General features: G+C 41.3%; 1 protein-coding gene across 3 annotated transcripts in view; it reads left to right on the top strand.

The window, feature by feature from the left end:
- Window positions 1–27,459, top strand: part of ppp1r1c (protein phosphatase 1, regulatory (inhibitor) subunit 1C) — a 122,876-nt gene that overhangs the window by 32,755 nt on the left and 62,662 nt on the right. For all 3 annotated transcript variants that reach the window (XM_072579070.1, XM_072579071.1, XM_072579069.1), the window contains exons 3-4: window positions 15,087–15,124; window positions 25,607–25,667. In XM_072579070.1, coding sequence (XP_072435171.1) covers window positions 15,087–15,124; window positions 25,607–25,667 — 99 coding nt within the window. The remainder of the gene's footprint in view (window positions 1–15,086; window positions 15,125–25,606; window positions 25,668–27,459) is intronic.

Here is a 27,459-nt window from a genome sequence, read left to right as displayed (position 1 = left end):
TCTCTAAACTTCATTGTGTGCTCCATCTATATATTCCTCTTTCTCTCTTAACTTCAGTTTTGTGATGAATTGGCAGACATTAAACTAAATGAGTCACATATGAAGTCTTAGTCTTCCACATTTGTTGAGAGGCAATAGAATTCAAAATTCTCCAGCATTGCACGAGGTGTTCAAGTGAGGCTATGCATTTGAACAGATGTATCTGCCACTGACAATGCCATTGAAAACATCTGAAGTGAACCCCCTGCCACTGTCTCTTGCCAAAGGCCTAGTTTTGACTTGAGACATTGAAGTTTATCAGTAATGGTAAGGATCGTCTCATTCTTCCCCTTTATTTTGGTATTCAGCTCATTCATCTGTGAGATGTGCCAGCTCAGCCCAACAGTAACCATCAGATAGTAACTCTTTATAAGGCACTTTGTGCATTGTTGAAGGCTCTGTTAGTTCTCTCTGGAGCTCTCTCACACAGGAAAGAATCTACCCCCACATTAACCATTGCAGCTTAGCATGTAATACCAATGAAGCTCAGCCCCATCTCTGCACACATTATAGTGAATAAACATGATTTCAATAACTGTGATTTTATGTGAGTCACGATTTTCACGGCCTACTGTAATACTGCAGCTAACTCTCTGGTGGCATTGTTTGGCTACACGTGCTTCATGGTGGAGGATCTGAGTGGTGATCTGAATGTCAGGATCTTGCTTGTTCACTTTCGAGACAAATCTTTTGTCTTTCCCTGTCATGGACACTGGTCCTTCAATTTAAATGCTCTAACATATGGCCCAGGTAAGTTTGTTTCCTTCAAATAGGTATGTGTTACCTGAAATATTTCTTCACATGACTTGGTAGCTCCTTATAAATGCACCTGAAAGGAGTTTCCATCAACAGACTAAACATTGGCAAGCAGCTGTTAGTGTCCACTTAAATTAGTTCACTCACTGAACTCATCAAGCTGCAATGCAAACTTCCCACTCGAAGCTAACCCCTCTTGCAGCACCTCCTCAGTATTAGCTGACATGTTGACAATTTGCCATTTAATTGTACTATCAGAATGAACTTATGTCAATCTGTTTTGCAGCATCAGCTCCTGACCTCACACCTACAATGTTTTTACATACAGACATGATTCAGTCTTTGGCAATAGTATGGGGCTTCTTTGATTTTGCTCCAAGCTGAGCCACCAGGCAACTAGAGCCTTGGGCTTTTTCCGATATCCACACACACTCCATCAGAATGGGCCTGCTTGGTGTTTTGTTCTCTCAAGTTCTTGAAGTATTGAATGTGTTTCTTGGCAAGAAACGGATTTTTCAATTGTACATGGCACCTTAACAGTGTTTGTCAACTTGGCTCTGCAGATGAGACATTCAGGTGAGAGGCAAACAACATCCTCTGCCCCTGAAAATTCAAAGGCCAGAGAACTCTCATTAATTTCTACCCATAGTTCTCTGAACAATTCTTGCTATTCTTTTCCTTTGGTTTAAGATGATATTTAACCTCTGAACTAGCAGAGAAATTGCCTTGCTTGACAAGAAACTTATCTGACTTTTTTTCTTAGAAACTATTCTATGACTTAGATCAATGATCTAACTAAAACAAATTTCAAAAATATTCATCTTAAAATGTGTACTAAAGTAGAAAGGTGTCCAGACAGGCAGACCGGTTCAAGTCAGACAACTTTTACATGCTTTTTTTAATTGCATGCATTGATTCTTCTGATCCACGAGCTGTGATCCTTGATTATTGCACATGCTTAGACTAAATGTTTGGGCTTGTGCATGTGTACGCAGGCTATATATTGGGAACATGGCCCACCTTCCATGCATGCGCAGAGCTGTGTAGCCATGAATGCAGAGTATTAGAAGTCTATGTGAAGCATCGCTGCTTCCTGAGAATTTTGCAGCACTCCTCTCACTTTGCTATAGCTTGAAAACCTCTGCCCTAGATTATCTTGTAACATCAAGCTAACTGCAGGGCCTGTCACGGACTTCTGGCAGTGTTTTCAGGCCTGCTAGATCAATGGCCCTTGCTGGAGAAAGGGGTTGATAAATTGCTGTGGCACTTGTTATATTTGGCTCATGATGCTACTTTATCAATGTAACTAAATGTACCTTTTTTTATCTGAAGCGAATGCATCTTGCAATGCCGTTGATTGCTCTGCAATTAATTGTACTACTCTATTCTGGCCCTTACATTTTTAATGCTAGCTCCACTACCTTGATGACACTGAATACCAGAAATGTTTAGCAATCCTGATGCCCAGTGTGGATAAGGTTTCAATGACAGAAAATGTATTGCAAGGCTATTTGTATCAATCACATTTTAGTTGGATTAATCCATTTGAGTGTTGTGGAGAATATTTAGCATCAGTTGTCATTTCCAGCAGGAAGATTGTAGTGATGGCTGAGCAGCGAGTGGAGGAGCTCCCTTTCAAACAACCATGAACCAATGTTCTTAAAATACCCTAAAACCAGTGTCAATATGTCAATAGGTCTGAATCATCTTGCCAAGCGTTTCACAGAAAACTCAGCTTGGAATGACAATCTAATAAAAAAGAATTATTGTTAATCAGACTGAAATGAAAAGTAAGAATCATGTTTAATTTAAATTTGTATTTAATTGCCAATGTTGTATTATGTGCAACCACGATTAAGGCCAATTGCCATTCAATTTTTAATGTTTTATATCTTTTATCACAGATGTATAAAAATGATTACAAAAGAGTATTCAGATTTGCACAGCATGTATCATCCAAATATTGCTCAGTTTAAAGATACCAGTTTTCTTAGACTGTGCCTGCACTTCCTCAGGACATATCTTTTGAATGGTAAACAATCACCCTCCTCTTCTGACTAGCTCTCTATCGTCCCACAGCAGTCGGACTATAATTTTATCGTTATCAGTTTTGTTGACTTCTATTATTGCCACCTGTATTAAAAGCATTTTGCCTGATGTTTAGAAATCCACCCATCAACTTGAACTTCAGGATTCTTCCTAATCTAAAGCACTGCTCTCCCCAATCTGGTGTCGGCATTTCTGTTAATAACATTCACCAGAATCTATTGCTGACTGCGTGTATGTATTCACCAAATCATGAGCATTTTCACACATTAGAAACTATTTCTTGACAAAATGATTTTCACTAAATTGCAGAAGTGTCTGGATCAGACAGGCTGACATTGCTTAATTGCTTTAGCTCCAACCTGTTTCTCCGGTTGGATAGGCTAATTCTTATGGCAAGTACTACATAGAACATAGAACAGTACAGCACAGAAACAGGCCGTTTAGCCCACCATGTCTGTGCCAATCCTGATGCTATTCTAAACTAATTCCTCTATTCACAGCCTGTTTGTGTGTCTAAGTGCCTAACTGTTTGCATCATGAAGAAAAGTTTACTTGTATTTACCTGACACTCCTTTCTTAACCTTTTTACAGCCATCTGTTCAGAAAGCTTTTATGACCTTTTTAAAAAAACACAAAGCTGACACAAATGCAAAGGATTAGTTGCAAACCCCGTGGGATTTTGCTATTTTTTTGCTTACTCAATAAAATCTATGACAATATGTTGTGTAACCTATCACATGTTTAGTAAATGGATAGCCCTTTCTTCAGCAAATAAGGCCCTAGCTTGAGTTTCATAGCACTGCCATTCGCACTTTTGATCACAGCTCATCTTTCCAGGCTAAAATCAATTAGAATGTATACTCTCAGCTTGGTTGCTTCCTTTTATCTTCACCTAACATGAAAGCAAAAGGCACATCAGTGACTAGATAACCAGAATACAATTTTGTGGAGCCCAGTTAAATTATCTCATTCTACGATAACCACAGGTCACGTTTTAATATTCATAGAGATCAGGGCTAATATGCCAGTATCATCACCTAAATGAAGTCCATCTGCTGAGCTTGATTTGATCCCAGACACCAGTAGTTAAAAAAACATAACATCCACGCCACTTAATCCATGATATAAGACATGTACCTTGGAGAAGTGAAAATGATGGTCAGAATGTTTTACTTTGAAATTTGATTCTATTTCTGGTGGAGCTAACACTATTAAAGAGGTAGAGTGGGCTGTCTTCTGGGGAGCATCAATCTAACTCTCTGGAGAACAAAACACGGTATTTCATGCACAGATGTGCCACTGGAAATTTAGACATCCATTTTCCACAAGTTACGATAAATTGAGAGCACAGTCACTGGCATCTCTCCTCCATCTGTTCAAGTGGATAGCTTTCGCACTGCCTGGAGTTTTAAATTTAAACAATTCATTCCATATCACCCAATAAAATAGCAGACATGGACGTTGATGCTAATGTTATGGTATTCCCTGAAGAAGTTGATAGAAAATATTCCTGCTTATATGCTAATATGTATTTGTTCAATTTTTTTGTGGGTGAGGTCAATGGCTGACATATTAATCAGTTAATTAAGGTGACAGTGAACACGTTTCACATCCATAACAGAATTTCATGGCATCAAAGCTTGACGTTAGAGCTCTGGCTTCATTAAATTCTGCTGCTAATAATCTTCAGTACTGTCCGTTAGAAACACAGCTGGCTATGTATTCTGGCTATGAATTTTCACTCTTACAAGGGTACCATGCTGATGTTTCAAAAGTTGCAGTAAAGTTCTCCCAGTCCAGTATGTGTTCAATTGCCTCATGCAGGTGACATCAATGTATTATAAATAAGTGTCAATGAAATAACATGCAAATGTTTCTGGGACCTCAATGAAATACCAAGACACAGAGCTGTTGATCTATGTCATTTATCAATTTGTGCTTTTTGTGATGTTCTAATCCTCATTGTTAGTCAGTTTCATTTCAGTGTCTGAAAAAAAAGAAGTTTCTCCAGTCAATAATATTTTAAGCAATCAGCTGTGTATAGAATGGGATTTCTCAGGGAATATTTAGGAACTTAATTTGATTTTATCTTTGAATATTGGGAGTGTGGGGAACTTTGACCTAACTATCTTGGGGAGAGTTTACAGAAGTCAATGGATTGTCCATTTTACAGCTTGCCTGTTAGTCTCAGTAAAGATTAATATGATACTGAATATAAAAGATACAAATGATCCGATTCATTCAATCTTGGGGCACTATTTCTAGCTATTTCCTGATCATCTGCTACAAATTCCACAGATGATGCAAACGCGAGCTAAATGCAGGAGATTGAGACAACGGCCATAGGAATTACCAGCACTTTCTGCAAACTCCAGTTCCTGCTGCTTAATGATATCATTGGTTTCCTAGGCAACGGTTGCATTGGAATAAAGACAGAAAATGCTGACAACACTCTTTAGGCCATGTCTGCATTTGTGGATAGAGAACCATAGTTAATATTTCAGATCAATACCTTTCAACAGAACTGAAAGATGTTTGGCCAGAACAGCTTTTAAACAAATACAGAACCTAGAAAAGCCTGGCGGTGGACCACTGCTAGGAGGAGAGGAGAGAACAAAGGCAGAGATCTGCATTAAGAAAATAAATTTCTGGAAATATCGGCAGATCAGGCAGCATCTGTGGAGAGCGAAACACTTAATATTTCAGGAAATAATCTACAATAGGGTGCATAGTGGGAAAGTTCAAATAACAAAAAATAAATGATGGTTGAAAACAACCGAGGTTGGCACTAGAACAAGCACAGAAACAAAACATTTATCAGGAAGTGGAAAGGGTTACTGCAGAGGGGAAGCATGGAAACTCTGTGACAAAGTGGAGAGGCTTGGTGTCACCCAGGAATGTTCTAGAAGGAGGATAGACAGATCCTGTGGGTGTGGTACACACTCCTAACAATACTAACTGGGGATTATAAGAGCACCACTGATCTAGCCAGGTGACCACCCCTTAAATCTACCTGCCTTTCTTCCCCCAACCTGCAACTGTATCTAGTCTTGGGCTATTGTGGGTCATTTTGAGAGTGCATTATGCACAATATAAATGCAAGTTCATTCTTTGTTGATTTAATATCTATCATAGGTTAAGAAACTGTCAAAAAGAGAAAACTGGGTGCAATGATACACAATAGTAATTTTTGAATTCTGACGGTCATTTTTTTGTGCTTTTTTTATGATTGCCTTGTGATCATAAAAAGCTACAGCTTGGAAGCAGGCCATTTGACCCATCGAGTCTGCACCAACCCTCCAAAGAGCAAGCTCCTTTATCCCCATAACTCTGCATTTCCCATGGCCAATCCGACTAACCTGCACACCTTTGGACTGTGGGAGGAAACTGGAGCACCCGGCAGAAACCCATGCAAACATTGTGAGAATGTGCAAACTCCACACAGGCAATCGCCCGAGGCTGGAAGGAAACCTGGATCCTTGGTACTGCAAGGCAGCAGTGCTAACCACTAGTGCTGCCCTAATTGTCTCTGTTGGTACTTAATTTTACCAACTCCAATGCTACAGTTACAAATTTTTGCTGTTACTCAATGAACTTCAATGGATTGTGAACATTTTATCAATTCAAAGAAGTGCAAAGTACATCATATTTAATGAATGTTCTTGAAATGCAGTGGGAAACTCTAACAATGATCTTGAGTACTACATAATGACACAAGGACCAATTAGATGAATGTTCCACTTGTCACGAGAACTTCTTTAAATTATGATATGTTTTTTTTAACTTGATCTAATAGAATAGGTTGATGGATCTCAGCTTCCTTGAAAATGTTGTACCTCTAACACTGCAGGATTCCCATAATCCTCGGGTGTAAGCTATTATGAGTTTAAAGTCCTAAAATAGCTTTTGTCATTTCAACTGTCTTGCTCAGAGGTGAAAATGTTAGCAACTGAACCAAATTGACATACACAATAGTCAAAGCAAATAACATTTCTATTACATAGTGTAGCTCATGGGAAAGGTCAGTTTTAGCTGCTTTTATTTTGTTATAGCTAGAATGTATTTGTGTAATCATTGTTTATACTTTTCTTGCAACCTACATATAACTTATTAACAGGATGGAGGACCCACTTACATTCTTTTGTGGAGCAATTGATTGGTGTGAAAGTGCGATATGTTGGAGAAGAGAAAGCAGAATTGGAGTTCACACATTTACGGTGAAAATGAGATTCATGCGATAAAGCTGACTTGTAACTGCACCACTGACACGTTGTTCCACTGGGATCCAATTAAGCTGTCACTGTATTGTTAGTTTACTTGTTCTGTAGCAGTATTGTGACACTAGGTTTTCATGCAACTCTGTATTTTTGTTTCAAAAGGAAAACTGGACCTAAAATGTGATTGATGGAGACAATAAATACAAACAAAAAAGTCTAAATGTGAAGTGGAGTGCTTTACACTTCAACAACAACTTACATTTATATGGCTGCTGGCACTTGATGCTTTTAAATCAATATGACACAGAGCCTCATAAGGAGATTTGTGCCCAAATCTTGGGGACGGTAGGGAAGCAGTGCTGACTGTGTTTTTAAAAATACAACTTCCCATTTTTGTAGGCTATTGCAAGAACTTGCTTTCCTGGTTGCAGCATGGATTCACTGGGGAGTTTATTATCACTAGACAATTAATCCAAAAGCTCAGCTAATGTTCTGGGTACCCAAATTTACATCCCACCCCAGTAGATAGTGGAATGTGAATTCAATTAAGTCAATGTTGATTGTCTGAAAAACACCGAGGAGAAAGTGAGGACTGCAGATGCTGGAGATCAGAGCTGAAAATGTGTTGCTGGAAAAGCGCAGCAGGTCAGGCAGCATCCAAGGAGCAGGACAATCGACATTTTGGGCATCAGCCCAACGCCCTCCACCTCGTCCATGATTTTTGCTTCCCCAGTCCCCAACGCCTTATCTTCACCATGGACATCCAGTCCCTGTACACCTCCATCCCCCATCACGAAGGACTCAAAGCCCTCCGCTTCTTCCTTTCCCACTGTACCAACCAGTACCCTTCCACCGACACCCTCCTTCAACTGACTGAACTGGTCCTCACCCTGAACAACTTCTCTTTCCAATCCTCCCACTTCCTCCAAATCAAAGGAGTAGCCATGGGCACCCGCATAGGCCCCAGCTATGCCTGCCTCTTCGTAAGATTTGTGGAACAGTCCATCTTCTGCAGCTACACTGGCCCCACCCCCCACCTTTTCCTCCGCTACATCGATGACTGTATCGGCGCTACCTCGTGCTCCCACGAGGAGGTTGAACAGTTCATCCACTTTACCAACACTTTTTCCTCCCAGACCTCAAATTCACCTGGACCGTCTCAGACTCCTCCCTCTCCTTCCTAGACCTTTCCATTTCCATCTCAGGTGACCGAATTGACACAGACATTTACTATAAACCGACCGACTCCCACAGCTACCTAGACTACACCTCCTCCCACCCTGCCCCCTGTAAAAGCGCCATCCCATATTCCCAATTCCTTCGTCTCCGCCGCATCTGCTCCCAGGAGGACCAGTTCCAAAACCGTACCACCCAGATGGCCTCCTTCTTCGAGGACCGCAATTTCCCCCCAGACGTAGTTGACGATGCCCTCCACCGCATCTCTTCCACTTTCCACTTCCTGCTCCTCCGCCCTTGAGCCCCGCCCCTCCAACCGCCACCAGGACAGAACCCCACTGGTCCTCAGCTACCACCCCACCAACCTCCATGTCCAGCGTATCATCCGCCGTCATTTCCGCCACCTCCAAACGGACCCCACCACCAGGGACATATTTCCCTCCCCTCCCCAATCAGCATTCTGAAAAGACCACTCCCTCCGTGACTCCCTCGTCAGGTCCACACCCTCTACCAACCCAACCTCCACTCCCGGCACCTTCCCCTGCAACTGCAAGAAATGCAAAACTTGTGCCCACACCTCCCCCCTTACTTCCCTCCAAGGCCCCAAGGGACACTTCCACATCCACCACAAATTCACCTGCACCTCCACAGACATCATCTATAGCATCCGCTGCACCCGATGTGGCCTCTACATTGGGGAGACAGGCTGCCTACTTGCGGAACGTTTCAGAGAACACCTCTGGGACACCTGGACCAATCAACCCAACCACCTCGTAGCCCAACACTTCAACTCCCCCTCCCACTCCACCAAGGACATGTAGGTCCTTGGACTTCTCCATCGCCAGACCATGGCAACACGACAGTTGGAGGAAAAGCACCTCATCTTCCGCCTGGGAACCCTCCAACCACAAGGAATGAACTCAGATTTCTCCAGTTTCCTCATTTCCCCTCCCCCACCTTGTCTCAGTCAAATCCCTCGAACTCAGCACCGCCTTCCTAACCTGCAATCTTCTTCCTGACCTCTCCGCCCCCACCCCACTCTGGCCTATCACCCTCACCTTGACCTCCCTCCATCTATCGCATTCCCAATGCCCCTCCCCCAAGTCCCTCCTCCCTACCTTTTATCTTAGCCTGCTGGACACACTTTCCTCATTCCTGAAGAAGGGCTGATTTCCGAAACGTCGATTCTCCTGTTCCTTGGATGCTGCCTGACCTGCTGTGCTTGTCTGAAAAACACATCTAGCTCACTAATGTCCTTCAGAGAAGGTCTAACCTGCATGTGACTCCAGTCTCACAGCAATGTGGTTGACTTTGCACTGCCCTCTGAAATTTCCTAGCAAGCCACTCAGTGATGTCAATTGCTGCAAAGTCTCAACAAGGAAATGAAACCAGATGAACCTCTTGACAATTGACCTAAGCATGGAAAAGACAATGGCAAAAACAGCCCTGTCGACCCTGCAAAGTCCTCCTTACTAACATCTAGGGCTAAGCCAAAATTGGGAGAGCTGTCTCATAGACTAGTCAAGCAACAGCCTGGCATTGTCTGTAAGGTAGGATTTCGTGAGTATGATTATGTCCTGGATACCACCAACATATACTCTCTCCCACCGGCAGGACAGACTCAGCAGAGGTGGCAGCACAGTGGGGTACAGTCAGGAGAAAGTTGCCCTGGATGTGCTCAACATTGACTCTGGACCCCATGAATTCTCATGGCTTCAGGTTAAACATGGGCATTTACCTCCCTCAGCTCATGAATTGGTGGTCCTTCATATTGAACAACATTTGGACAAAGCACCGAAGGTGGCAAAGATGCAAAATGTACTCTGGGCAGGAGATTTCAATATCTACCTCCAAGACTGGCTTGGCTGCAGCACTACCGATTAAGCTGGTTGGATCCTAAGGGACATTGCTATTGGACTGGATCTGCAGCAGATGGTGAGGGAACCAACAAGAGAGAAAAACACACTTGACATCATTCTTACCAATCTGCTAACTGTAGCTGCATTTGTCCATTACAGTTTTGGTAAGAGTGACAACCACACAGTCTTTGTTGAACCAAAGTTCCACCTTCACACTGGAGAATGGTGAATAACCTCCATTGTATTGTGTAGCACTATGACTGTGCTAAATGGGACAGATGTTGAACAGATCTAGCAACTCCATACTGAGCATCCATGAGGTGCTGTGGACCATCAACAGCAGCAAAATTGTACTTCAGCACAATGTGTAACCTCATGGCTGGAACATTTCCCACTCAACCATTATCATCAAGTCAGGGGTTCAACTGGTTCAATTGAGATTGCAGGAGGGCATGTCTGGAGGCTTGGGCTGACAAGTGGCAAGTAACATTCACACCTCACAAATGCAAGGTAATGACCAAGTCCAATAAGAGACAATCTAACTTTGACATTCAATGGTATTAACATCACTGAATCCCTTACTATCAACATACTGGGGGTTATCATTGATCATAAACTCAACTAGATACATCACATAAACACAGTTATGTGGCTACAAGAACTGGGCAGAGCCTAGGTACACCCCAGTGAGTAACCTCCTGAATCCCCAAAGCCTGTCCACCTTCTACAAGGCACAAGTCAGGAGTGTGACAGAATTCTTCTCACTTGCCTGGACGGGTAACAACATGTAAGAAGTTTGACACTATCCAGGACAAAGCAGCACACAAACATTCATTCCCTTTAACACCAATTCTCAGTAGCAGCAGCATGTACTATCGAGCCATGATAGACTGCAGAAATTCACCAAAAATCCTCAGACAGCACCTTCCAAACCCATGACTCTTCCATCCAAAAGCTCAAGGGCAGCAGGTGCAGCTGCAACTTCCCGTCTAAGCCACTCATTGTCCTGACTTAGAAATATATCACCGTTCGTTCACTGTCACTGGGTCAAAATGAAGGAATTCCCTCCCTAAGGGCATGTGGGTCAACCGACAGCACATGGATGCAGCAATGCAGGCAAGTATTTTTTCAAGGGACTGCTAATAAATGCTTGCCAGCAACATTGCCCATGTCCCTTCTCCCACATCCCACTATTGAATAAAAAAAATACTCTTCTATCATTTTCAGCTTTAATATGTATGACCTTGCACATGCCTACTTTGAAATCCATTTGCTACAGTTTTGCCCATTAACTTAAACTTGTCCTCAAACAAATTCAATGGAGATGATTTGACAATGATTGGGAATGGATATCTTAATTCATTACTCAGTATTGCTGAAGCTAAATCTAGTGCCTCTACCTTCTTTGTTGATTCAACATATTTTATTGCCCTACCAGCTAAATAAGAAGGTTGCTTACTCTAAAGTCTCTCTCAACATTGTTTTATAAACAGTTATGAAAAAATGAATGAGAAACATGAACATTGGAAACCCATGATGTTTTAAATTTGTTCAGCCATCTAAGGTGCATCTTCAACATCTGCTTGTTTGTTCAGTTTTAGCCCTAATGGTCAGATGGATCTGTCTGGGGTATCAGGTCTAGTTCCTAATGGACCAACTCTTTAATGATAGACTGGTCTCCAAGGAACCAATTTATCTCTGTTTCAAAGCGCAAAGAGTTCAGGAAGGCTTGAGTGGTGCAGAATGAAGGCACCATGGCAGCTCCCTGAAATCTTTTGATATTTCTTGTGACTGTACACAAGCTTTTTAATGAGACATGCTGGGATGAGTTGGTTGCCATGTGTGTGCAGTCAATGGCTTTCTGTTGCTGTGGAAAGTCAGTCAAAGGGTAAAGCTGACCTTGTTGAATGCCATGATTTGGAGGTGATGGTGTTGGACTGGGGTGTACAAAGTTAAAAATCACACAACACCAGGTTATAGACCGACAGGTTTGTCCATGTGCTTCCAAATAAACCTGTTGGACTATAACCTGGTGTTGTGATTTTTAACTTTGTTGAATGCCTAAATTGTGAGTATTAAAATGGTAATGCATAATCAACAGTTCATTAACTGGATCATCAATGCTTACAATGCTGCGCAAGTTTCTTGATGAAGTTGCACTTTACTAAACAATGAGCGCTGAAAATTGAAATTTCACTCTCGCTTTATAATCTGGTGACTGTTCAAAAATTCAATTAATTTTTGAATAACAGAACTTTATCAATCTAGAAAAGTACCCTGTACACTCTCAACATGAAAATAAAACACACAAATATTAGCTTAGTATTATTTCTGAAGGGCACACCTTGTTCTTTATAGTGTTGAACTGCATGACAAATTAAATTTCAAATCAAGTAAAAATTGACTGCCAGACGATACAATAAGTTTCCAAAATAAGTTTGAATTATTGTTCTGTGGATATCATTGGAAAGAAGATTAGGCATGGTGAAACCACTGCTAGTGTGAATTATTTTCACCCTAGTGTACTCCAAACCTGGAAGACTGAATGTTCTGATATCTATATCAGTCCAGAAGGCTGGTTAAATATTTGTGCAATATTAGAGGATCAAAGCTACAAAATTTTACTTCTGCTATGCTGGATTTGGGTAAGTGAGAATCTGCATAAGGAAACAACATGTATAGCATAGCAAGCAACAAGGACCCTTCTCTCTATGGAATTCTTGGTTTGGATTTTTGTAAGCACACTGATGTGTTTTGTATGTCTTAAACATCGTTTGTTCTCATGGTCTTGTGAGAGGTAAATCATGCTTGACAAATTCAATTCATTTATTGAGGATGTAACATGTGGCTTAGGCAATGGAAATCTAGTAGATATGATACATTTGGATTCCCATAAGATTTGCAATAAGATGTCATGTAAAAGGTTACCATGCCAATTAAACATTCATGGTGTTGGGGATGATATATTAGCAGACAAAGGGCATTGGCTAACCCAAAGGAATCTGACAATTCTGTAAATGAGTCTTTTTAGGGTGTCACATTGTGGAGTGCTGTGGTGATCAGTGCTAGGGCCTCAATGACTTGTAAGCTATAGTTATGACTTGGATGAAGTCACTGAGAGTATTGTAGCTAAATTTGCCGATAGTACAAAAAAAGGTACGTAGCAAGTTGTGAGGATGATGCAAAGAATCAGCAAAGGGATATAAATAGGTTAAGTGAGTGGGCACAGATTTGGCAGGTGGAAAATAAAGTGAAAAGTGTAAGGCAATCTACTTTGATAGGGAGGTTAGAAAAGCAAAAAGAAAACTTTGAATGGAGACAGATTGCAGAATTTTCCAGTACATGGAATCACAAAACGTCAGCCTGCTGGTGCAGCAAGTAATCTGGAAGGCAAATTACATGTTGGCCATTATTGGAATGGTAGTGGAATGTAAAAGTAGGGAAGTATTGCTGCAACTATAAAGGGTACTGGTGTGCCCACACCTGGAGGATTGTACACACATTTAATCTTTTTTAAAAATATGGAGGCTATACAGAGAAGGTTTGTTAGATTGAATCTGGGATGTATGAGTTGTCTTATGAAGTAAGGTTGATGTTGAACCTATACTTAGTGGACTTTAAGACAGTGTGGGACAATCATGTTAAAACATAGAAGATTAGATACTGAGAAAATGTTTCTTCTTGTGTTGAATCTAGAACTAAATGTTACAGATTCAAAATAGAAATGAGGAGGAATTCCTTGTTTCAGTGCTGTTAGTCTTTGGAATCCTCTTCCATGGAGAATGCTAGAAGTTGGGTTATTGTTTTATATTCATGGATATAGACAGAAGAATCAATTGTTGCGGAGGGCAGAGGAAAGTGAAATATGAACCACAACCAACTCAGCTGTGAGCTAATTGACTGGTGGAACAGATTTGAAGGGCTGAATGGCCTTCTTCAACTCCTGGTCCTTATGTCAGAATGTATATCTGTGGTGAGGGAGATTTGGGAAAAATTAATAAGGTTTCCTTGGCTGATTTAGAAAACCTTAAACTTGAAATAAAGGATCATGTTTGAAATTTCTATTTTGATCTTTCAAGTTCTAACCTTTATGAAATGAAAGTGCAGTTTGATGAATCATCCTGATTAATTAGCTGTTGCACATTTAGGACTGAATGATCTTTTAAAAAATTAAACAAGTCACAAATTGTCTTCAAAGTGGGACATATTCATTTTTTCTTTATATTGCGTAGAGCTAACAAGGAAGATTTTTTGTATTCAACGATCTGATTTGCTGCTGAGAATAGTTTTTGTTCATATTTGTACTGCATGGTGTGTGTAGTAATGAATGAAATATGATCTCATATACCTATGCCATGAAATTTACGCAGAGCTGAGCAATTGCTAAGCCATATCAGAGAATGCTTTTAACAACTGATATAGAATGCATCAGCATCACATTCCAACTCATCAATCATAATGGTGACATATGGAAGCACACAATTCTTTTGCTGGAATAGGCATCAGTAGACTGATGACAGCACATAATAATATAAGTCACCTATCCTTTGTCCATAAGTTCAATTTCACTTAACTAGACATCCTGTGAATTGGGTAAATGAGATGATTGCAGATCAGAACTTGTCACTCCATTTAAATGTCTTGGTGACTTTTCAAAATTACCTCCTCGTTTTGATCGACCTTAAAATGATTAATCCAAATCACATCTTATTGCAAGATGAAAAATGTGTTGAGTTTGACAGCCAGCAGAATGTAATGCAGTCATTAGCTACAGTGTCACTCAAATTAGCCTAGACAGATACCCAAGCACAGCTATTTGTACTGGTTGCATGCTGTTATAGACAGGACTAAACTAAGATAATGTAGAAGCTCTAGTAATTAATTTAGAACCTATATCAAACGAAATATTTAATTACATGTGCAATGTTATATATCTATTGATCCTAAAAGAGTATATCTGTATTTTAATTTTTTTTATTTTCTTATTCAGAAGTAGATGAAAAGAGGGAGAACAATCCACAAGGTGAGGTAAGTTGAACAATATATTTTTGATTTCCTGCATACATTAATAAAAATAGGCTGATCATATTCCTGCTATTAATAGACAGCATTGAAATTGTAATGAAGGCTCTTATAGATAACCATTTATATAGCTATTTTAATAACTCTTTCACATTGTTGTAAACTATTCAAATCTGCACACACTCATTTTAGGCAGTGACATCGGATTCTAAAGCAACTATTTAGAAGTTAATCATTAAACACATCAGATAGAAATATTCAAGGTTTTAAAATCAAAAATATTGCTATGATTAAAATACAAAGCATCTGAAACATGGTTTGAGAAATTGGAAAATTGCTGAGAACTAGCATGTGATTGGGGAAGTATTAAAACACAACTCTGACAATGTTATTATGCTAAACTGGAAGGAATATCTGATTTTAACATATGTAATGAGTCCTCTGCAAACTGTTGATTGACTTGTTAATTTTTGCATCTGTGTGGATGGGTAAGGGCCAGAGATGTAATTGCCATTTACGTTTGTCAACACTTCATGGTGCTGAGGTACACTTAGCCCATTGTGAGATCATTCACTTTCAGATAAAGAGAAATGACAAAGCTCAATAGCCCCCAATTTCTGTGACGCTGTGCAGCAAGTGTCAGTGTGGGAGTGATCAGAATGAAGGAGCTACCAGTTTCGTTCCAGTGGGAGAAAAGTGCTTAAGCAATTTGCAGAGCCACAGTCAGAGGTGGTGGATCTGGAGAATGCCAACCACATTGAATCTAAGACCTGGTGACAATATCAAATGAAATTCAGTGGTATCACCGATACTGATAAGATTCTTATTTGCATCTCTGTTCTGTTACCTTAGCTCACACTGTGTTGTTTCAACATTCACAACCCTTATCTTCCCCACCTCCCATCACTGTTTTCTGACATCCACTCCAATACCTTACATTTAGGCAGTAAAATGTTTTGAGGGACTTTTTCGGAGACTTATCAAATGAAATTTGATACTGAGCTGTGTAAAGAGAGATTAGGATAGATAACCAAAACTTCAAAGATAGAGGTTTAAAAGAATGATGACAGGAACAGAGGGGTTTAGGGAGGGAATTCCAGAACTTTGGTCCGAGGCAGCTCAAGACATAGATACCAGTGGGTGTAGTCATTAATGATGTAGATGGTCAAGAGGCCAAAATCAATGAGTGCAGGTATCTTTGAGAGTCATAGAACTGATTACAGAGATAGGGAGAGAATGGAGGATGTGAAAACAGGCATCATAATATTAAATCAAAGCCCTGGTTGACCAGAAAAAAATGCAGATCAGTGAGCACAGAAATGAAAAGAAAATGAGATTGGTGGGAGTAAGAACACAGGCATCAGGGATTTGGATGATGCATTTATTGAGTGTAGAGCATGAAAGAACAGTACAAGTGCTCACTTTATTAATTTCCTTTGGGTGCGAATGGCAACACCAAACCCGATCCTGCCTTTACTATCTCCCCTCCCCATCTGATCTTGGTCTTTAGTTTTTCACTGTTCTGCCATGTTTCCTGCAACATTATTCTATCCTGACATTAATACCTTTATAACTTTTCACTAACCCATAAGCTGGTGTACAATATAGAACAGGAATTTACAGGAGATGTTCCTTCCATATCCTTTCCACATTGGGAAGGACTGCCAGGAGACAGTGAAACTAGAAGATCATAGGTTTGATCATCTTACCCTCTTCTGAATAAATTCTCTCCATCAGTAACAAAGAAGATTGATGAGGGCAGAGCGGTAGACGTGATCTATATGGACTTCATTAAGGCATTCGAAATGGTTTCTCATGGGAGACTGATTAGCAAGGTTAGATCTCACGGAATACAGGGAAAACTAGCCATTTGGATACAGAACTGGCTCAAACGTAGAAGACAGAGGGTGGTGGTGGAGGGTTGCTTTTCAGATTGGAGGCCTGTGACCAGTGGAGTGCCACAAGGATCGGTGCTGGGTTCTCTACTTTTTGTCATTTACATAAATGACTTGGATGCGAGCATAAGAGGTACAGTTAGTAAGTTTGCAGATGACACCAAAATTGGAGGTGTAGTGGACAGCGAAGAGGATTACCTCAGATTACAACAGGATCTGGACCAGATAGGCCAATGTGCTGAGAAGTGGCAGATGGAGTTTAATTCAAATAAATGCGAGGTACTGCATTTTGGGAAAGCAAATCTTAGCAGGACTTATGCACTTAATGATAAGGTCCTAGAGAGTGTTGCTGAACAAAGAGACCTTGGAGTGCAGGTTCATAGCTCCTTGAAAGTGGAGTTGCAGGTAGATAGGATAATGAAGAAGGCATTTGGTATGCTTTCCTTTATTGGTCAGAGTATTGAGTACAGGAGTTGGGAGGTCATGTTGCGACTCTACAGGACATTGGTTAGGCCACTGTTGGAATATTGCATGCAATTCTGGTCTCCTTCCTATCAGAAAGATGTTGTGAAACTTGAAAAGGTGCAGAAAAGATTTACAAGGATGTTGTCAGGGTTGGAGGATTTGAGCTATAGGGAGAGGCTGAACAGGCTAGGGCTGTTTTCCCTGGAGTGTCGGAGGCTGAGGGGTGACCTTATAGAGGTTTACAAAATTATGAGGGGCATGGATAGGATAAATAGACAAAGTCTTGTCCCTGGGGTGAGGGAGCTCCAGAACTAGAGGGCAAAGTTATAAAAGAGACCTAAGGGGCAATGTTTTCATGCAGAGGGTGGTACTTGTATGGAATGAGCTGCCAGAAGATGAGGTGGAGGCTGATACAATTGCAACATTTAAGGGGAATTTAGATGGGTATATGAATAGGAAGGATTTTGACAGAGATAGTATATGGCACTTCCATGTTCTCTATGCTGCTGTCATTGAATGGCCTCTCAGTATTCATACTGTTCTCCACAAATACAGAGCCCAGGACTGAGGTGATGTTTTGGAAGCCCTTTTCAAAATTTTCATCTCTCTTTGAAAGCTAGAGTAGAGCCAAGATGGCAGCAAGCTGATGATCTATTTAAATTGCCAGTGAAATTAAATAATCTGTAAATCCTAATGTAGTGTTTATAGAGCTGACTACATGTTCATAGTTGGATGTGTTGCCTCCATGCTTACTACACAAAATGTTCCATGTTCCCCTGAATTATGCAAATGTTTACTGGTAGGCAGCCAAAGCAGTGCATGGCTTGACAGTCCTCTTCTGTAAGGCAAAAGTGAGGACTGCAGATGCTGGAGATTAGAGCCAAGATTAGAGTGGTGCTGGAAATGCACAGCAGGTCAGGTCAGGCAGGATCCGAGGAGCAGGAAAATCGACGTTTTGGGCAGGAGTCCTTCATCAGGAGCCCTTCATCAGTCCTCTTCAGTAAGCTAGGCCTTGGAAATCATCACCCATTCCTTCTGAAACTTTCTTTGAGAGCAAGGTCACTTCGGTCCAACCTGTCAATGCTGACAGGTGGGACTAGATTGGATTGGGATATTTGGTCAGCATTGACAGGTTGGACCGAAGTGACCTTGCTCTCAAAGAAAGTTTCAGAAGGAATGGGTGATGATTTCCAAGGCCTAGCTTACTGAAGAGGACTGATGAAGGGCTCCTGATGAAGGACTCCTGCCCAAAACGTCGATTTTCCTGCTCCTCGGATCCTGCCTGACCTGACCTGCTGTGCATTTCCAGCACCACTCTAATCTTGGCTCTAATCTCCAGCATCTGCAGTCCTCACTTTTGCCTTACAGAAGAGGACTGTCTATGCCGTACACCTCTATGACTCTATATACGGCACATGAGAATGTGGCCTTGCTTTGAGCTTAAATGACTCTTTGCTTACCCCTATGACTAGCTCCTAACCCTTATTTCTCTCGAAACAGAAATAGTCTCCTCTGTTCAAAGGAAGAAGAAGCCTTTGGAGGACACATATCCCTCAATCTTTCTCTTAAGCACCAACTCACACCTGGGAACCTGTATGACGTAGAGGCTCAGTAGTGGAGTCTGAACTTCAGTATAACATAGAGAAGTAAGGGTATGGGAATCTGACAGTCCAAGAGCCAAATGCTGCTGAGTGACCTTGCTCTCAAAGAAAGTTTCAGAAGGAATGGGTGATGATTTCCAAGGCCTAGCTTACTGAAGAGGACCGATGAAGGGCTCCTGATGAAGGACTCCTGCCCAAAACGTCAATTTTCCTGCTCCTCGGATCCTGCCTGACCTGACCTACTGTGCATTTCCAGCACCACTCTAATCTTGGCTCTAATCTCCAGCATCTGCAGTCCTCACTTTTGCCTTACAGAAGAGGACTGTCAAGCCATGCACTGCTTTGGCTGCCTACCAGTAAACATTTGCATAATTCAGGGGAACATGGAACATTTTGTGTAGTAAGCATGGAGGCAACACATCCAACTATGAACATGTAGTCAGCTCTATAAACACTACATTAGGATTTACAGATTATTTAATTTCACTGGCAATTTAAATAGATCATCAGCTTGCTGCCATCTTGGCTCTACTCTAGCTTTCAAAGAGAGATGAAAATTTTGAAAAGGGCTTCCAAAACATCACCTCAGTCCTGGGCTCTGTATTTGTGGAGAACAGTATGAATACTGAGAGGCCATTCAATGACAGCAGCATAGAGAACATGGAAGTGCCATATACTATCTCTGTCAAATGAAAGTTCATTTCCCCAGTGTTCTCATTGGTACCAGTTGACCCAGTCTGCATTAGTTGTTGCTGATCTCTAACTGCTATCTATAACTAGGCCCTCTATGATGATAATTCTTCAAGATTGCTCACCACAACTTACTTAAGACTTGAATCATTGACCAGGAGAAAGTGAGGATTGCAGATGCTGTAGATCAGAGTCGAGAGTGTGGTGCTGGAGAAGTACAGCAGGTCAGGCAGCATCCGAGGAGCAGGAAAATTGACATTTCAGACAAAAGCTCTTCATCAGCAATGAGGCTTGTGAGCCAAGGGAGGAGGAGATAAATGGGAAGGCGTGGGGCTGGGGGGAGATAGCTGAGAGTGTGATAGGTAGATGGAGGGGGAGTAATGGTGATAGATCGGTGGAACAGATAGGTGAGAAGGAAGATGGACAGGTCGGACTGTTCATGAGGGCGATGCCAAGTTGGGGTGTTGGATCTGGAAAAAGGTGGGGGGAGGGGAAATGAGGAAACTGGTGAAACCCACATTGATTCCATGTAGTTGGAGGGTCCCAAGGCGGAAGATGAGGTGTTCTTCCTCTAGGCGTCAGATGGTTAGGGAGTGGCGATGGAGGAGGCCCAGGACGTGTATGTCCTTGGCGGAGTGGGAGGGGGAGTTGAAGTGTTCGGCCATGGGGCAGTGGGGTTGGTTGGTGTGAGTGTCCTGGAGACATTCTCTGAAGCATTCTGTCCTGTCTCCCCAATGTAGAGGAGATCTTTGACTTCCCATTCTGTTACCACCAGATAAATGTCTGTTAGGAGTGTCAACATAAATACTGAAGTGTAAAGACAGGGCTTGCTCTTTGCAGTAGGTTTTTTTTTAGTTTTTCTATATCATCACAAACCTATTTTATGTGATTCTAGGTCAACCACTTCACAACTATTGCGTATTTACTTTGTGGGCATTTCGGATATCCCATAGCTGGGTATAAAGGTTAATTGTGAAGGTTACAGGGATTATTGGGGAGTTGGAAAGGGAGGGGATAATAGAACAGAGCCTTATGAATTAGTTGCTGATGCAGAGCTGATAGTGGTGCAGCACTGCAGGCCCATTGTCCTTCGCTGCCTGCGTCCCTCAACTTCATAGCCCTTCCATATCTTCTTCACAAGGTGGCCACATTGGCTGTGTCTTTTACGGGACAAGTTGTGGGGAACGAAGGAAAACTAGGACAATTCTGGAACTCCCTCAAGGTATTCTGGAAGGGCTTTTGATGGCAGCATTGCTCAGCCACTGCACTCAAGTTCTTTATGAAACCACAGGATAGGTGTTTCTACATCCTTGTCTTGAAGCAGCTAATCTCTAACCAGATGGAATAAGTAGAGGAAGAGAAGATCAAAGACTGGCATTGAATGAAAACTGCCAGGAAATGAACCTCATACCTTTATTTATTCATCCATTCATGAGCTATGGGCATTGCTTAGCCATTGCTGATTAATCCCTGCTCTGAGTCATTAAGAGTCAATTATATTTTTGTAGGCCTGGAGTTGCATGTTGGCCAGACCAGGTTTCTTTCCTTAAAGCGCATTAGTGAACCAGCTGAGAAAATGGACAATGGTTACCATTAGGCCAGCTTTCTATACCAGTTTTTTTTTATTGAGTTCAAATTTCACCGTCTGCCATGTGAGGTGTGAACCCATTTTCCCAAAGCATTAGCCTGAGGTCTAAATTATTAGAGTTAAAAGGTGCGGTGCTGGAAAAGCCCTGCAGGTCAGGCAGCATTCAAGGAACAGTCAACCTTTCAGGCATTAGCCCTTCATCAGCAATCCTCACTTTCTCTCAGTCTGAATTATTAGCCCAGTGACATTACATTTACACTATTGCCTTCCCTGCATTATTTATTGCCTGTAGTTACACATTAGCTGCTCTTTCTGTCCAAGAATGTTCTGGGCTCTTCGTACAGAGGTTGAGAACAATATGTGTGTATTCAATTGTTCCCTGAACTTTTAGGAGGCTATCACTGTTGGGGAGTCAAAGGGCTTTCTTCTGTAGTTTGATTGCTTTCACAAGGAAAGTGACAGAATTGTTCCTCTTGTTGAAGGGTGCATTTGATGCATACTGAATTATGAAAATTCACTGACACTGGGAATGTATTCTGATGCAGCTCAAAATGGCTGTTGATTCATATTGAGATTCATATGTGTCTCAATAGCCAGAGGCAGTGCTGCACATGCCCAGCTGAGAGCATTTGCTGGTAAATGTGGAAGAGTCTACTTGTGAAGCGCAGTCTGCGGGCACATTATTCCACACTTCAGCTAAGGAAACAGACCCTATGTGGAAGAATTGTGCATTGAGGTTTCCTGTGCTCAGCATTTTTCCTGTGCTCAGCATTGCCATTTTTCACTGTCATGTTCACTGCACCTCCTCTTCCTTTAGCCCTAAGTGAGGATGCAGTAAAATATCCATTTTAAAAGCAACAAATATGGCTGAAGATCTTTGCAAAGTGCTTAAGCTGTTAAAAGTCATTTGCCTCATCAATATTCAGCATCAGAAGCCAAGACATCTGCTGCAAGCTTAAAGCCATCAAACAGAGACTTCACTGCACACTGCTTTAAATAACACTGGGACACAGTCAGTTTGCTGTTCAGTGAAAGAGTTGCTGGGCTGGGCTAGGAAGCTGAAAAAAAAATGTTCCTACATTCCAGTTTGTGAAAGGTGAAGGACATTTATTTATACATTCCACTTAGTTCATTGCTTTGTTCAGGAGGTTGACCAGTGTAGTATAAGGCAACCTGAATCAACATGGTGAATGCTAGAATGAGAACACCATTGGGTGCGGAATGTTGCTGGCCCCAAATTAGAGCCCACTGCTCTCACAGGACCCAATCCAGTTTGATTCTTGATCTCCTCCAACATCACTCTTCACCCCCCCCCCACCATTCCCCAACCCCCATCCCATTCCCCATCCCCCATCCCATTCCCACCACGTGTTCAAATTTAGACTCAAAAATAAAGTATTATGTAATACCATTTTGCAATCTATCACGTAACAGTAGCTAAATTATTGATTCCTATGGATCAGAATTGTGCTGAGCTCTATTAATTCTGGAAATGGTGAAAATGTGAGAACAGGATTCTAATTAATTTATACTCTTGAAACACTAATTCGACTTCTAGGAAGTGTTTGTGCATTTAATTTACTTATAAAAGAATTTCAAACAGAAAAATAATGTTTTTCACAGTGGAGAATGTGAAAGCGGTTCAGATGACTGGTTAAACGTATGATTGCAAAAACAGGATTTATTTTAATAGGACCACTAAGGTAGAATATTTCTTGCTTCTGTTAATAATAAAAGTAGTTCATCAAAGTAAGCATACAAGGAAAAGGATAGACCAGATCTAAGAATTGAAGTTCTAAATTGGAGAAAGGTCAATGTTGACGGTATTAGACAAGAACTTTCAAAAGCTGATTGGGGGCAGATGTTCGCAGGTAAAGGGACAGCTGGAAAATGGGAAGCCTTCAGAAATGAGATAATGAGAATTCAGAGAAAGTATATTCCTGTTAGGGAGAAAGGAAAGGCTGTTAGGTATAGGGAATGCTGGATGACTAAAGAAATTGAGGATTTGGTTAAGAAAAAAGGAGGAAGCATATGTCAGGTATAGACAGGATAGATCGAGTGAATCCTTAGAGGAGTATACTTAAGAGGGAAGTCAGGAGGGCAAAAAGGGGACATGAGATAGCTTTGACACATAGGGTTAAGGAGAATCCAAAGGGCTTTTACAAATACATTAAGGACAATACAGTAACGAGAGAGAGAATAGGGCCCCTCAAAAATCAGCAAGAAGGCCTTTGTGTGGAGCCACAGAAAATGGGGGAGATATTAAACGAGTATTTTGCATCAGTATTTACTATGGAAAAGGATATGGAAGATATAAAAAGTAGGGAAATAGATGATGTCACCTTGAAAAATGTCCATATTACAGAGGAGGAAATGCTGGATGTCTTGAAATGCACAAAGGTGGATAACTCCCCAGGACTTGATCAGGTGTACCCTAGAATTCTGTGGGAAGCTAGAGAAGTGATTGCTGAGCCTCTTGCTCAGATATTTGTATCATCAATAGTCACAGGTGAGGTGCCGGAAGACTGGAGGTTGGCTAATGTGGTGCCACTGTTTAAGAAGGGCGGTAAGGACAAGCCAGAGAACTATAGACCAGTGAGCCTGATGTCGGTGGTGGGCAAGTTGTTGGAGGGAATCCTGAGGTACAGGATGTACTTGTATTTGGAAAGGCAAGGACCAATTAGGGATAGTCAACATGGCTTTGTGCGTGGGAAATCATGTCTCACAAACTTGATTGAGTTTTTTGAAGAAGTAACAGAGAAGATTGATGCGGGCAGAGCGGTAGATGTGATCTATATGGACTTCAGTAAGGCGTTCGACAAGGTTCCCCATGAGAGACTGGTTAGCAAGGTTAGAACTCACGGAATACGGGGAGAACTAGCCATTTGGATACAGAACTGGCTCAAAGGTAGAAGACAGAGGGTGGTGGTGGACGGTTGTTTTTCAGACTGGAGGCCTGTGACCAGTGGAGTGCCACAAGGATCGGTGCTGGGTCCTCTACTTTTTGTCATTTATATAAATGATTTGGATGTGAGCATAAGAGGTATGGTTAGTAAGTTTGCAGATGACACCAAAGTTGGAGGTGTAGTGGACAGCGAAGAAGGTTAGAGCTGAAAACGTGTTGCTGGAAAAGCGCAGCAGGTCAGGCAGCATCCAAGATGCGGGAGAATCAACGTTTCGGGCATGAGCCCTTCTTCAGGAAGAAGGTTACCCCAGATTACAACAGGATCTTGACCAGATGGGCCAATGGGCTGAGAAGTGGCAGATGGAGCTTAATTCAGATAAATGTGAGGTGCTGCATTTTGGGAAAGCAAATCTTAGCAGGACTTATACACTTAATGATAAGGTCCTAGGGAGTGTTACTGAACAAAGAGACCTTGGAGTGCAGGTTCATAGCTCCTTGAAAGTGGAGTCACAGGTAGATAGGATAGTGAAGAAGGCATTTGGTATGCTTTCTTTTATTGGTCAGAGTATTGAGTACAGGGGTTGGGAGGTCATGTTGCGGCTGTACAGATCATTGGTTAGGCCACTGTTGGAATATTGCATGCAATTCTGGCCTCTTTCACATCGGAAAGATGTTGTGAAACTTGAAAGGGTTCAGAAAAGATTTACAAGGATGTTGTCAGGGTTGGAGGATTTGAGCTATAAGGAGAGGCTGAACAGGCTGGGGCTGTTTTCCCTGGAGCATCGGAGGCTGAGGCATGATCTTATTGAGGTTTACAAAATTATGAGGTCCATGGATAGGATAAATAGACAAAGTCTTTTCCCTGGGGTGGGGGATTCCAGAACTAGAGGGCATAGGTTTAAGGTGAGAGTGGACGGATATAAAAGAGACCTAAGGGGCAACACTTTCACACAGAAGGTGGTACTTGCATGGAATGAGCTGCCAGAGGAAGTGGTGGAGGCTGGTACAATTGTAACATTTAAAAGGCATTTGGATGGGCACATGAATAGGATGGGTTTGGAGGGATATGGGCTAGGTGCTGACAGGTGGGACTAGATTGGGTTGGGATATCTGGTTGGCATGGATGAGTTGGACCAAAAGGTCTGTTTCTATGCTGTACATCTCTATGACTCTATGACTCTATTTATACTGTTTTGATCAGTTCATAATTTTTGAAAGCTTTATCAATAACACATTCTATCAATTCCTAACACTAGTCTTTTAGCGTATTCCTCAGGATTGATTGGTGAGTCTGTGAGATCCCACAGACTGAATATTATTGATGTGTTTTTTTTTAATTTCCAGAATGCCGAGATGTCACCTCAACAGAGAAAGAAGAGTGTATATACACCTCCAACTATGAAAGGTACTGTTCAGGTACTGTTCCAAATTCTGCTTGTGCATGTGTACTGCCCATTAGCTAAAGTTGATTGGAACCCTTTATCTTAGCTTGCCTCAGCAAGTACTTCCATTGGGAACTGGGTTAAACTAGTTCTCATCTGGAAAAAAAAGTGAATAAATTTAGAAATTTACAATGAATTAGTAATAGGTGATTCATCAACCTACTAGTTTTACACATGCAGTAAATCAACTTAATGGTGGTCTTGTCATCATTATTTTGTCACTTTCACCCAGAATCAGAAAGGGATATAAATTAACTGTAATTAATTCTGACCAAGTTAAAATCTACTTATTTATTATGGATAGCAGGACAAAGGTCAGGAGTGTGTGAGTCAATTTGGTTTCTCCATATTTAGTGCCTCATGAATATAGAACGAAAAAGTTAAATTAGAATGGAAATCGAAAATTTCTTTGCCTCCACCACTTCCGGTGCACAATTGTTTCTGAAACAGCAGTCCCATTTCACTGCAGTGGATACATGTTCGCAAGGGTGGCCAGCAAGAAGTTCCTTTTCACTCATATCAACAATCTATTTACAGCAAGGGATTTGAAACTACAGAAAGGCGGGAAAAAAACGTATTCTTTGAGAGATGTGGAATAAGGTCACCACATATGGATGATAATATCAAAATTATTTACAACAAATTCATGAAAATCAAAGACTTTGCAAATGGGTGTTTGTGGAATGAATCTGATTGCTGCATAATCACTGTATTTCAAATGAAAATACTTGTCACAGATAAGTAATTTTTGTGCAACACTTTTACTGAAAAACAAATTAAGGAAATAACTATGTAAATGTTTAATTACCAGTACACACACAGACACAGAGATATACGTTAACACACCTGCACTCATGCGCAAGTACACACACAAATTAGGTACATATTTGGGTGTGTACGCATACACCCATTCCTCTCTGTTACTCCTCTTCATTGTTCTCTGAATAGCTATCCTGAGAGATCAATGTTGCATCTCGGACAAAAAGACCGAGAGGCAATGATGAAAAAATATAGTATTGGAAAAATTGCCCAGTATCATTACTAAGCAGAGGTACCAGGTTAGTATTTTACTTAACAGCAAAAGCACCATTTTAGTGACATGTACATTTTAAAATAAGAAAAAACACCTACCATACTCTTATGCAATACAATTAAATGTATTTCATGTGTATACTGTTACCACCAGACCCGGGACAGGTTCCCCAATTCATTACGGTTCCACATGGGGTTCCCTAAGCGGTTAGGCTGGGACAGAGTAGGGTTGAACTGGTTCCCCTGTTCTTTATTCTGGCAGACCCTTAATTGGTTGTCACAAGATTTATTTAGAAAGGATCTTTTCTCTTGTGGTCACCTCTCTCCTGGATCCAATTGAACATTATGTTTTAAAGGAGTCAATTTAACCAAGCTTTCTTGAATTAACAAATGAATAAATTGATTAATTGCTGCACGCAAGAAGAATTCTCAGTCTTCACAACTCCAGGGGTTATCCCAGTGTCAAGTGATGCTGAACTTCGATCTGCTTCAGCCGTGTTTCAAAAACTAAGGAGCTGGATAGCAGCAGCCTTAGCTAATTGGGTGGCGTAGCAAAACAACTTCCTAGCATATAACAACACTAGGAAATGCACATGCAGCAACTGTAAGTCCTCCTCTGCAAAATACAATCATTGACTTAGTTGTGAATCTCACAAACATTGAGTTCGCTAAAGTCCAATTGACCTATCTAAAATATTTAGAGGTCAAGGAAGTGTACTACCC

This window comes from Chiloscyllium punctatum, chromosome 10 (assembly GCF_047496795.1).
Source record: "Chiloscyllium punctatum isolate Juve2018m chromosome 10, sChiPun1.3, whole genome shotgun sequence".
Classification (NCBI taxonomy): domain Eukaryota; kingdom Metazoa; phylum Chordata; class Chondrichthyes; order Orectolobiformes; family Hemiscylliidae; genus Chiloscyllium; species Chiloscyllium punctatum.
Note: the sequence above shows the minus strand (reverse complement) of the source record. Positions and strands in the feature narration are given on the sequence as shown.